General features: G+C 40.3%; 1 protein-coding gene across 5 annotated transcripts in view; it reads right to left on the bottom strand.

Moving 5' to 3' along the window:
- Nucleotides 1-337: 337 nt before the first annotated feature.
- arhgap18 (Rho GTPase activating protein 18) overlaps nt 338-12,189 on the bottom strand; it is a 131,636-nt gene continuing 119,784 nt past the window's right edge. For all 5 annotated transcript variants that reach the window (XM_043683642.1, XM_043683619.1, XM_043683611.1 and 2 more), the window contains 5 exons: nt 9,468-9,662; nt 6,540-6,692; nt 6,022-6,155; nt 5,754-5,812; nt 338-2,809 (listed from right to left, as the gene is read on the bottom strand). In XM_043683642.1, coding sequence (XP_043539577.1) covers nt 2,718-2,809; nt 5,754-5,812; nt 6,022-6,155; nt 6,540-6,692; nt 9,468-9,662 — 633 coding nt within the window. In that variant the 3' untranslated portion in view covers nt 338-2,717. The remainder of the gene's footprint in view (nt 2,810-5,753; nt 5,813-6,021; nt 6,156-6,539; nt 6,693-9,467; nt 9,663-12,189) is intronic.

The following is a 12,189-nucleotide window of genomic DNA, read 5'->3' as shown; positions in this document are numbered from 1 at the left end:
GGTTGGTTTGTAGTAGATGTCTGTGTTGATTTGGTCGCCTGAGATAGAAATAGAAAGGTCGAGGAAGGGGAGGGAGGAATCTGAGACTGTCCAGGTGAATTTGAGGTCGGGGTGGAAGGTGTTGGTGAAGTGGATGAACTGTTCAACCTCCTCGTGGGAGCACGAGGCGGCGCCGATACAGTCATCGATGTAGCGGAGGAAAAGGTGGGGGGTGGGGCCAGTGTAGTTGCGGAAGATGGATTGTTCCACATATCCTACGAAGAGGCAGGCATAGCTGGGGCCCATACAGGTGCCCATGGCTACTCCTTTCGTTTGGAGGAAGTGGGAGGATTGGAAAGAGATTCCACATATCCTACGAAGAGGCAGGCATAGCTGGGGCCCATTCCACATATCCTACGAAGAGGCAGGCATAGAAGGCCAGACTCAGAAGCCCTACTCCACTGACATCTTACCGGAAGCATCCATCGTAGCGCCTATTTTAGTCATTTAATAAAAGAAAACTTGAATTAGCAGGGACAGCGCAAGGCAAGGATCTATAGTTCTCACATGACAAATTTTAAACAACCAGAGCCAAGGCAGCTAGCCTTTTGAATTAGTAGATAAACTGCAAAGGCAACTTTTCATGATTCCACATACTGAGTGTTTTCCCTCCTTAAAAGTGCTTTGAATGTGTGGAAATAGCAAAGTCATTTGTTTTTTGCATCAAGAAACATAATTAGGCAGAATTTTGTTAGGAGGAAATTCGGGAATACCAGGATCTTCATTGTTGGGTGTGGAGTGCAGGTTTGTGTGGGCAGCACTTGGGAAAGAGGTCCAGGGTAGTCACAATGATTGCCAAGGTGGGCTGTTTAAAAAGACTGAGACTCCATCCTAGTTATAACTAAAAACAATGCTATAGCCCTCACTGCTCACACTCCCCTGCCATGCCACCTCCATCCCACCCCAAAGCTCATCATGCCAGGCTATGTCTCCCTGCTCTCTAAACCATGCTTTGTTATCTATTCTTGGCCAATAAATCCATTAATATGTTAAAACAGCTGATCCCCAAGGAAATCACTGATTGACTGACTGACACAACTCTGGCTCTTTCATCTCCTGTTAAATCCACAACTTTTTTTACATGGATGATTGAACCTTTTATTGGTTTGTTGCAAAAAGAGTTCTTTGTTTAAGTGGAAAGCAAATCAATGAATGAATGGATGACATTGTTAAAACTTTTGTTTGATATTCCACAGAATATTTGCTGTTTCTATACAGTATATTGGGGGTGAATAGACATGGAAAAGCCATAAGCTGGCATGGAGGCCCTGAAGAGCCATGGGGGTTGGGCAGGATGGCACAGTTTGAGATGGATAAGATCTGCTGAACTTGCTTTCTGAAAGGTTCCCTCATACAGAATATGGTTCATGATACCTTGGAGGTGCCATGAACCACAAATCATTCACAAGTTGGCCGGAATCGATGGAGATTATGGAGGAGCAGAACACACCCATTTCCAGAATGTTATGGGAGTGCAGGATGAGGGCTCATGTTTTAAACCAGTGTGGACTATGAAAGCAAACTCTTTCTTGCAATGCATACAGAACTGATTTGAGAGGTGGCATGTGTAGTTTGTCATGTCCCATCAAGAACCATCACATTATTACTTGGAGAACTGGGCTAGAAAGCCAAGGCATTTCACAAATGCCCTTTATGTACACTTGTCTTTTAATATGCTGACTTTTTTTTAAAGCAATCTTGCCTTAATAATTCCACAAAACTAGTCACAGCAAAATGACTAGATCAGTGGTATGACAGCTGAAAACTCTTCTACTTAACACTTAAAACTCTTTCACCTTACCTCTTGCTCACCATCTCCACTTGCCGGCTTCCCCTCCCAGTATCTGCTTCCTGATCTCAGCTTACCACACTGAGGAAGTGTGAGTGGGAGCATTCGAGATGGAAAGAGAAGGATAGTTGGGGAGGGAAGCAGTGAATGAGAGGAGGCGACAGGGAAGTAATGAGCTGGAGGATCTGGTGGGAACTGGAAAGGGTGTGGAGAGAAGTGGCGAGTAGGAGAGAGATGGTGGGCAGGCCAAGGAAAGGCAAGTGCTGAGTGTTAGTTTCAATCTTCAGGAACTTGTTAGTTTCAATCTTCAGAAACTGGCAGGAGTTAATTTCAGCTGATTAATCATGTTAAACTTCGCTTCTTGTCAATTAATTTCCTGTCATTGGGTAATCTGCTATTTCTTTGCTCATGGGCTAGAGCATCAGTAAACTATACTTTACCATCACGGTGTGCATGGCTCTAATAATTATGTGCTTATCAATTGATAGACTGTCGGTACACAAGCATGAGGTTTAATGAGACCACTGCTATTAAGTAGTCTGTTGTCCAACAAAGGTTCAATTTGCTGATAAGAGTTTCTTTTTACGGTCTTCCCTCCATAAAATAAGCTTTCTTCCATATTCATATTCTTAAAAATAGACAAATCTACATATATAAATCTAATTTTTTAAAAAAAATGACATATTAAAAATTCAATTCCCATATCTATCTGTTTCAAGTTCAGTTTTAGTCTTGAATTAAACATGGTTGATTATTGTCTGGATGTCTCCCAATAATAAAACTCCAGCACAGGGAGAATGAGCCAGTCTAACTACATGGTCTCATTTGTTTTCCTGTACAGGGCCACTCATATCCAATATTTCCTGCCCCTCTATTAATAAAGTCAATTTCATTGACACCGAGGCTTTATAACCCACTCTGCGTTTGGATTCAGTTGGTATAGGTCTTTCATATAGGTGTCATCATCCAGACAGCGCTCTCCTGAAACCAAAACATTTAGAGAAAAGCTCAATTGATACTGGTATTACTTAACAGTTGATATGAATTCAGTTTTAAAATCATAGAAACTTCTGATCTACGACAAATGTCAAAAGTCAGTAGCTCTAATGTTGTGTCTGAAAGAAAATTCTCTTCAAAGTATGGCCCAGTAAATTTACATATGTTTTATTTAACTGTACAATAAATGTCCCAGTGGCAGAAGCTATCTCAGCTTCATCTTACGTGACAAACAGATCAGCACTACAGAATCAAGATGACAATGTTGCAAGCTCTCTCAGTCTGTACTGCACAGAAACAAAACCCTTCACAGTACCCAGGTGCATGTGACAATAATAAAAAAATCAAATCAAATGCCAAATTTCTGCATCAGCTGATTTTAATTTTAAAAATCCTATTATTACTCTCCCTGCTCTTGCTACCACCACAGAAACATTTCAGCTTTGTCTTTCATTATATGTAGAAAATTGGTTCATAAATTACGCAAGCCTGGCAAATTTACAGGTCCTGATTTATATTTAAGGGTGTCTCTTAAACTACTAGAGTTAACATTATCCAAAATGCAGCAAATAACTGTACAATGAGGATAACGATAATCAGTAACTGTGATGACACCTACGTCATCACTAAACGAAACAAATTAGAGGAAATCTTCAAGACCATCAATAATACCCTTACTGGCATAAAATTCACTAAAGAGAAGGAAAACAACAACAAACTGCCATTCCTACATGTTACAGTAGAGTGAACAGACAATGGGGAACTTCAAACCAGCGACTACAGGAAAACAACACATACTGACCAAATATTGAACTACAGAAGCAAATCATCCCAACACCCACAAATGAAACTATATTAGAACATTATTTCAACAAGCCACCACACCCTGCAGCACAGAGGAACTGGCAGAGGAGAGAAAAATCACTTATACAGTGTATTCAAAAAGAACGGGTACCCAATGAACACACTCTGCCAATTTCTCAGCAACAATCCCCAATAAGTAGACAAAACACGTCCAGAAACCCTAGCCACTCTCCCTTACATCAAAGCTATCTTGGAAATGACTGCCAGACTACTCAGACCTCTTGGCATCAAGGTAGCCAAAATTCCACCGACATACTAAAACAGCAGCTAATGAACTTGAAAGACCCTATACAGACAACAGACAAAACTAATATCATTTACAAAATACCTTGCAAGAACTGTAACAAACACTACATTGGACAAACAGGCAGAAAACTAGCCACCAAGATGCACGAACATTAACAAGCCACAAAAAGATATGACCTACTCTTACAAGTATCCTTACATGCAGATGAGGAAGGACACCACTTTGACTGGGACAACACATCTATCCTAGGGCAGGCCAAATAGACACACACACAAGAATTCCTAAAAGCATGACATTCCATCCAGAACTCTACCAACAAGCACATTGACTTGGATCTCATTTACCACTCCCTGAGAAAAAGAACAGGAAATGAAATCGCCACAGGAAATGGCATCACCAACCCAAGGAAACCTAAACACACAAACAGAAAGCGGGCTATGCCACCTGCGCTTCATCCGGAGGCTCACTGATGATGTTACCTAGTATGGTGACAAAATGTCTGAAAACAAACCTTCCAACTAAGTGAGTAAACCTACATCCAATCAGTAACTGTAAACAATTCTGAACAGAAATAAAGCAGTACATTGTGGAAACAAACATCAAGCCAGTCAGCATTTGTCAATGTTTGGGGGCATCTTCTTTCTTCCCTCAAATCTACCAAGCAATGTTTCATTTAAACTGGCAAGTTTGATTATTCAGGACAATCGGTTAATTAATTGTCATTAAATGGTATACAAATTAGTTTAGGTAGCTCTCTTTCCTGTGACTTCCTTTTTCTAAGTCCAGTTCAGTTAAACTAAGTCACAGAATTTTAACACTCAGAAGGAGGCTACACAGATGCCAATTGAACAATGTGCTCAAAGCCAGATCCCGGTCTTCACTCCATAACCTGGCACAATCTTCCTTTCTAGATAGCCATCCAAATACCTCTTCAGTGCCTTCACCTCTACCACACTACCGGACAGCATAGAACTTAACCATTCAGTGTGTGAACTTGTTTTTCTTTGACAACACCAAAACAAATACAGTAAAATGTCAGAAATCTGAAGAAAGGACAATAAAACTAGAAAAATACAACAGGTGAAGGGTCAGTTTCTTTCCAAAACTGCTGCCTGACCTGTTATTTTTCTCCATATTTCCTTGTACTCCTCATATCTCCTTTGTTCCTTTCGCTTACATTCTTAAATTAGTGTCATCTTGTTCTGGATAGTCCCAAAAAGTCAGCATAGCTTTTCCCTGTCCACTCTGTTCAGACCCTTCAAGATTTTATATATCTCTACCAGTCTCTTCTCCAGCTTCTCTTCTCTAATTTGTCTACATAACTAAGTTCTTCATCCCTGGAACCATGCCTGTGAAACTCCCTTAGATTCTCTCTAATACCTTGATATATTTTCTAAATGTGATGCCCAGAAGTTGAAGATAGCAATGATAGATACAAGTTCCATCAGAACAGTCTCAAAACAAGTCTATTAGTGAGTACAAATCAGAAAAATAAGAAGCAATGAAGTGAAAATTGTTATTCAACCTATTCACCATACACCCTGAACAAAAATTATTTCTAATTTTCAACAATGATTGATATTTTCACTCTAAGACCGCTGGTGTGAGAAATTAACATGTCATACTAGCTGGGAGGTTGATTTTGAGGTTCAGACAATGTAGAGGAAGCCTCAACAGGCTGATTGCTATCAGGAAGCATATTGGCTGAAAAATCTATTTTCTCCAAAACAGTTATGAGTCACAATGAAAATCACACAGATTCCTTCCTGCAATTTAATTATAGATTTCTCATGCTACATACAATTAGCAAATTCTTACCAATGTTTCCTCCAATTTCATATAAGCAAACTTCCTCTTTGTTCGTAGACTCAGTAATCCTGTTATTATGAACAAAATGCATTGTTATTATCAGATTGTTTTGTTTTAAAAGGTGGGCAAAGTTAATTTGTATAGAATGAATAATATCAAGCATGAAAACACAGTTCAAATATAATCTGCTAACAATTGGTTATTTTGGTGGCAAGGTAAATAATGAGTAAGCAAGAAAGACAACGTCAGAGAAAGCAAATCTGAGGATTTGGCCTACCTGTTCTGGTTATGACATTGTTGGAAACGTGCCAATATATCACCAGCTTTGAGATCTTCTGTTAGTTGAATTGCCATGGAAACTTTGGAAAGCGATGGTGCCTGAACTCGTATTACACCCTGAAGCGTGACTGGCTGTAGGAACACATTGACAAAAGATAATTCTTTGTATTCCATTTTACTGCAACTTCCAAATTAGAGATCCATACCACTCAGAAATACATGATGCGTGGAAACAGCACCATTTCCAAGTTCTTCTCTTTACAACAACCCTACCCTCCAACCCCCAAACTATCATCAATAGTTCCTCAACTAAGGTTCCTCCCAATTAGATTTCTGTGCACCTATTAAGGAATGTTAGTAAAGCTTACACAGTGTAATGTAATGTTTTATAAATTGCCTCTGCAAAAATATTCATCTTTTGGTATATTTGATATCCTTTGAAGGATGCCAATAAATCATTAATTACACTTTTAAACTGTTTTAAAATGAATCTAAACCTTGGATTGGCTTACTTACATCATGGAGACTCCTATCAGTTTGGTTCCGTTCATGTCTATCTTTATCATGCGTCATCTTTTTTAGAAGCTTCATTACAGCCTTTTCCTTGGACAGCTTTTTGTGGTTTTCAATGTTTTGTTGTCGGACTTGATTCATAATAAATTTTGGAATCTGAAAGATATTGGAATAAAATGCTCATTTATAGTTAACAATGGTCACCATTTAACACATTAACTTAGACTCTCATCATCGTGATGCTCCAACAAAGTCCCTCAAGACTAACTGGAACAGGATATTATGGTGATAAAACCACATCTGGAGTACTGTGTGCTCGTTTTGATCTGTCCTATGAAGAGGCATTGGGCAAACTAGATTTGTATTCTCTATAAATGAAAAGAATGAGATCTGATTTCTGTCTAGAAATAGGGGCACAAAATTAAAAATAAGGGAGAAGCCACTTAGGTCCAAGATGAGGAGATTTTTCATTTGTTTTTACTCAGAAGGTCATAAATCTTTGGAATTCTCTATAACAAAGGGCTGTGGATTTTGAGTATGTTTAAGGTAGAGATTGATAGATTGCAGATTTCCACTGTCATGCAGGATTATGGGGAAGAGGTGGGGAAATTACATTGAAGTGTCTGATCAGCTGCGATCATATTGAATGTTGGGGGAAGGCTTGGCAGACTGAATGGCTCACCGCTGTTCTACATTCCTATGATGGTGGTATATGAGACAGTGTCTGTAATGGCACTAGTCTGTATTCAGCTCACCCAATTTTAGCATAACCCTGAGATGTTCATAATGCAGGATTGATAGGGATCATTTTCCTAATATTAATACCAGTTTGTAAGTCAATCCAGTTTCATTCTTTGCATTATATTGTATTAGAATCCCTACAGAGTGGAAACAGGCCATTTGGCCCAACAAGTCCACACCAACCCTCCGAAGAGTATCCCACCCAGACCCATTCTCCTACCCGGTTATCCTATATTTAATCCTGACTAATGCACCTAGCCTACACATCCCTGAACACTATAGGCAATTTAGCATGGCCACTTTACCTAACCTGCACATCTTTGGACTGTGGGAGGAAACCGGACACAGGGAGAATGTGCAACTCCAGACAGTTGCCAGAGTCTGGAATCGAACTCAGGTCCCTGAAGCTGTGAAGCAGCAGTGCTAACCATTGAGTGACCATGCCGCCCGTTATTTGTCTTGGATTTTGTAGTAGTTTGATACAGGTTATGGCTTGTCAGGCCATTGCCCAGGATAGTGAAAGGTCAATTGCATTGTTGTAGATCTGGAATCACATGAGGCTAGACAAGATAAAATGGGAGACTTCCTTCCCAATGTGGTATGAGTGAATCAGGTAAGAACATAAGAACTAAGAGCAGGAATAGGCCTAGGAGCCTGCTCCCCCATTTGATACAATCGTGGCTAGTCTCACCTTGGCCTCTACTCCATTTTTCTGCACACTTCCCATAACCTTCAAGTAGCTGTAAATTAATAATCTTACTCCTCCACAAATTTACTCTATGTCCGAACATCCACACAGTCCGAGATAGTGAATTCCACAGTTTCACGAACCATTAACAGAAGTAATTTCTCCTCATTTCTGTTTTAAATCTGCTACCCCTTATCTTAAAATGATGACCTCTTTTCTAGATTGTCGCACAAGAGGAAATACCTGAAAATGTGTTGCTGGAAAAGCGCAGCAGATCAGGCAGCATCCAAGGAACAGGAGAATCGACGTTTCGGGCATAAGCCCTTTCCTGAAGAAGGGCTTATGCCCGAAATGTCGATTCTCCTGTTCCCTGGATGCTGCCTGACCTGCTGCGCTTTTCCAGCAACACATTTTCAGCTCTGATCTCCAGCATCTGCAGACCTCACTTTCTCCGCACAAGAGGAAATATCCTCTCTACTTCTACTTTGTCAATCCCTTTAAATCATCTTCTATGCTTCAATTAGATCTCCTCTCAATCTTCTGAATTCTAGAGAATATAGGCCTAAACTGCTCAACACTGTCCATAAAAGAAGCCCCTCACCTCTCTGAGAATCGATCTCATGAATTCCCCCTGAACTGTCTCCAATTCAACTACATCCCTCCCCAAGTAAGGGAACTAAAACCATGTATAAAATTATTCAGGTACAGTCTCACTAATGATTTTTACAGTTGCAGCAAGACTTCCCTACTTTTAAACTCTATTTCTTTAGCAATAAATAACAAAATTCCATTTGCCTTCCTTATTTCTTACTGTACCTATAGACTAGTTTTCTAAAATTCATGCATCAGGACACCCAGATCCCTCTGCACTGAAGCACACTGAAGTTGCTCTCTATTTAGGTAATAACTTGCTTTTCTATTCTTTCGAACAAAATGGATAACCTCACGCTTATCCATTTTAAACCCCATTTGCCAAAGTTAGGCTAATTTACTTATCCAATCTACATCCACTTGTAATTTTTAAAAATTATTTTTTAAAACTTGTGGGCTATTCATAACAAAGGCAGATGGTTTCATGACTGCCAACAGATTAGATTGTTAAGTCCAGGTTTTTGTTATTCAAGTTAAAATTTGGATTCAAATCCATGTTCCCAGAAAATTAGCCTGAATTTCTGGATCATTTATCTATTACCATTTGCCATATCTTCCGCATAGAGTGGATGCATACAAATTTCAAACTGCAAACTCCTACATTTTATTGGCTAATGTGAGACTTCACTGTCACTTCTGCATGCATAATTATACAAGCTTAAAAGCAATCATTTCTCACTTCATTGTACCATGTATCATGCAGTTTGTGAATTTTTGCATATTCTTTACTAAGTGTGTCAGCATCCGTAAAATGTATTCTTGTGGCAAGTATCCTCGCCAGGACAGTAAATTCATTATATTACCCAACAAACTCAGAAACATGTGCTTTGCAAACCAGAGATTGTTCTTACCGTCCAAAGCAGTTCTTGGTACTTAATCAAGTAGCGCATAATGTTGCTTGTCCCAGCAGCCATTGCCAATTGAGTCTGTGAGCAATATCCTTTAAACATAAACAGGTTGGGTGCCATAATGACAGAAATGTTGTTTAGCGTCATTTTGTTGCTCTCTTTGTTGTCAATTAATCTCTGAAGAAATTCAAGCAATGACTGGAAAAAGATAGTAATTACATGATCAAGGTTGCAGGGTATTCCTAACCTTAAAAGAAAAAGGTGCAATAAAATGAACCAAAAACACACAACTGCATATTTTCGGGAAAAAAAAAACAAGCTAAAACCCTTTATTTTAGCATATTTAAAGGAACTTTGCTGTCATGGATTTCTGACTTGAATATTACAAACAGTGATGAAAATAACAATTTATAGAGTGTCATTTTCTCTAATTCTGAACAAATTTATTTAATAATAGTACATTTGATTTATTCATAAAATTGAGACTTCTTCACTGCAAATATGACAATATATTATAGATTTATAAATGTGACAATTTTCTTCTACTTCATAGTCAGAATGATCTAGACTAGAGATCCATTTCAGAGACTTGAATACAAAAATCCAGGCAAACACTCGAAAGCCATTCTAAGAGAGTTTTGCACAATTGCAGGTGTTGCCTTTTGGATGAGACATTAAAACAAGACTCCATATGTTTTCAGAAGTGGATGCATAAGAGTAAAAGAGTTTTAAAGCAGAGTTACCCCTGACTTATTGGCCAATATTGAGCCCGAGCCAAAAACACCAAAACAGACTGTTAGAACTTCTCTTCATCATAAGGTCAGAAATGGAGATGTTTGACAACAATTGCTCAGTGTACAACACTGTTCATGAATCCTCAGATACTGAAACAGTCCATGTTCAAATGCACCAAGATCTAGACAATATCCAGGCTTACTTGGACTGACAAGTGGCAAATATCATTTGCACCATACAAATGCCAGACAATGGCCATCCCCAACAAGAGACAATCTAATCATTGCCCCTTGACTATCACTGAACACCCAGGATCAACATCCTGGGTTACCATTGACCAGAAACTCAACTGGACTTGCAACACACATACAGTGCTCATAAGACCAGGTCAGATTCTAGGAATACTGTCACCAGTAACTCACCTCTTGCCTCTCCAGAGCCTCTTCACCATTTACAAGACAGGGACAGCATGATGGCCCAGTGGTTAGCATTGCTGCCTCACAATGCCAGGGACCTGGATTCAATTCCAGTCTTGAGCGACTGTCTGTGTGGAGTTTGCACATTCTCCCCACATCTGTGGTACTCCGGTTTCCTCCCACAGTCTAAGGATGTGCAGGTTAGGTGGATTGGCCATGCTAAATTGCCCATAGTGCCCAGGGATTTGCAGATTAGGTGGGTTAGCTAGGGGAAATATGGGTCATAGGGATAGGGTAGGGGGTTGAGTCTGGGTGGGCTGCTCTTCAGAGAGAGTTGGTGTGGACCTGTTGGGCCAAATGGCCTGTTTTCACACTGTAGGGGTTCTAAGTAGACAATGGCCTAGTGGCGTTATTGCTAGACTATTAATCCAGAAGCGCAGCTAATGTTCTGGGCACCTGTGTTCAAATCCTGCCATGGCAGATCGTGGAATTTGAATTCAATTAGGAAAAGAATCTGGAATCAAGAATATATTGATGATTGTCAGGAAAAATACATCTGCTTCAGTAATGTCCTTCAGGGAAGGAAGTTTGCCATCGTCACCTGCTCTGGCCTATATATATGACTCCAGACCCATAGCCATGGCAAGGGCAGAACCAACCCTGTTGACCCTGCAAAGTCCTCCTCACTAACACCTGGGGGCTAGCTGTCTCATAGACAGGAAAGCGATCTCACAGACTAGTCAAGCAAAAGCCTGACATAATCATACTCATGGATTCACACCTTACAGATAATATCCCAGACAGCACCATCTCCATCCCTGGATAGGTACTGTTCCACTCGCAGAAAGGACCTAGCAGAGGTGGTACTATACAGCAGGGACAGAGTTGCCTTGGGATTCCTTAACTTTGACTCTGGATCCTATGAAATGTCATGGCTTCAGGTTATACGCAGGCAAGGAAACCTCTTGCTGATCACTACGCACTGTCCCCCCTCAGCTGATGAATCAGTACTCTTCCATGTTGAACAACACCTGGCGGAAGCATCGAGAGTGGTATGGGTGCAAATGGGAGTGGCTCAGCAGCAGCACTACTAATCGAGCTGGTCAAGTCCTAAAGGTATTGAGGGAATTAACAAGGAAAAATATACTTGACCTCATCCTGACCAATCTGCCAGCTGCAAATGCATCTGTCCGTGATGGTATTGGTAAGAGTGATCACCGCACAGTCCTTGTAGAGATAACGTTCCACCTTCACGTTGAGAATACCCTCCATCATGTTGTGTGGCACTGTGATAAATGGGACAGCCTTCAAACAGATCTTGGAACTCAAGACTGAGCATCCATGAGGCGCTGTGGGCTATCAGCTCATTGTACTCCAATCTGCAACCTCATGGCCTAGCATATCCCCAACTCTACCAATACCATCAAGTCAATGGATCAGCCTTGATTCAATGCAGAGTGCAGGAGGGCATGCCAGAAGCAGCACCAGGCATTCCTAAAAATGACACATCAAGCTATCAAACAGGACTCTTTATATGCCAAACAGCATAACCAGCAAGTGATGTACTAAGCTAA

Source organism: Chiloscyllium plagiosum, chromosome 3 (assembly GCF_004010195.1).
Source record: "Chiloscyllium plagiosum isolate BGI_BamShark_2017 chromosome 3, ASM401019v2, whole genome shotgun sequence".
Lineage (NCBI taxonomy): Eukaryota > Metazoa > Chordata > Chondrichthyes > Orectolobiformes > Hemiscylliidae > Chiloscyllium > Chiloscyllium plagiosum.
Note: the sequence above shows the minus strand (reverse complement) of the source record. Positions and strands in the feature narration are given on the sequence as shown.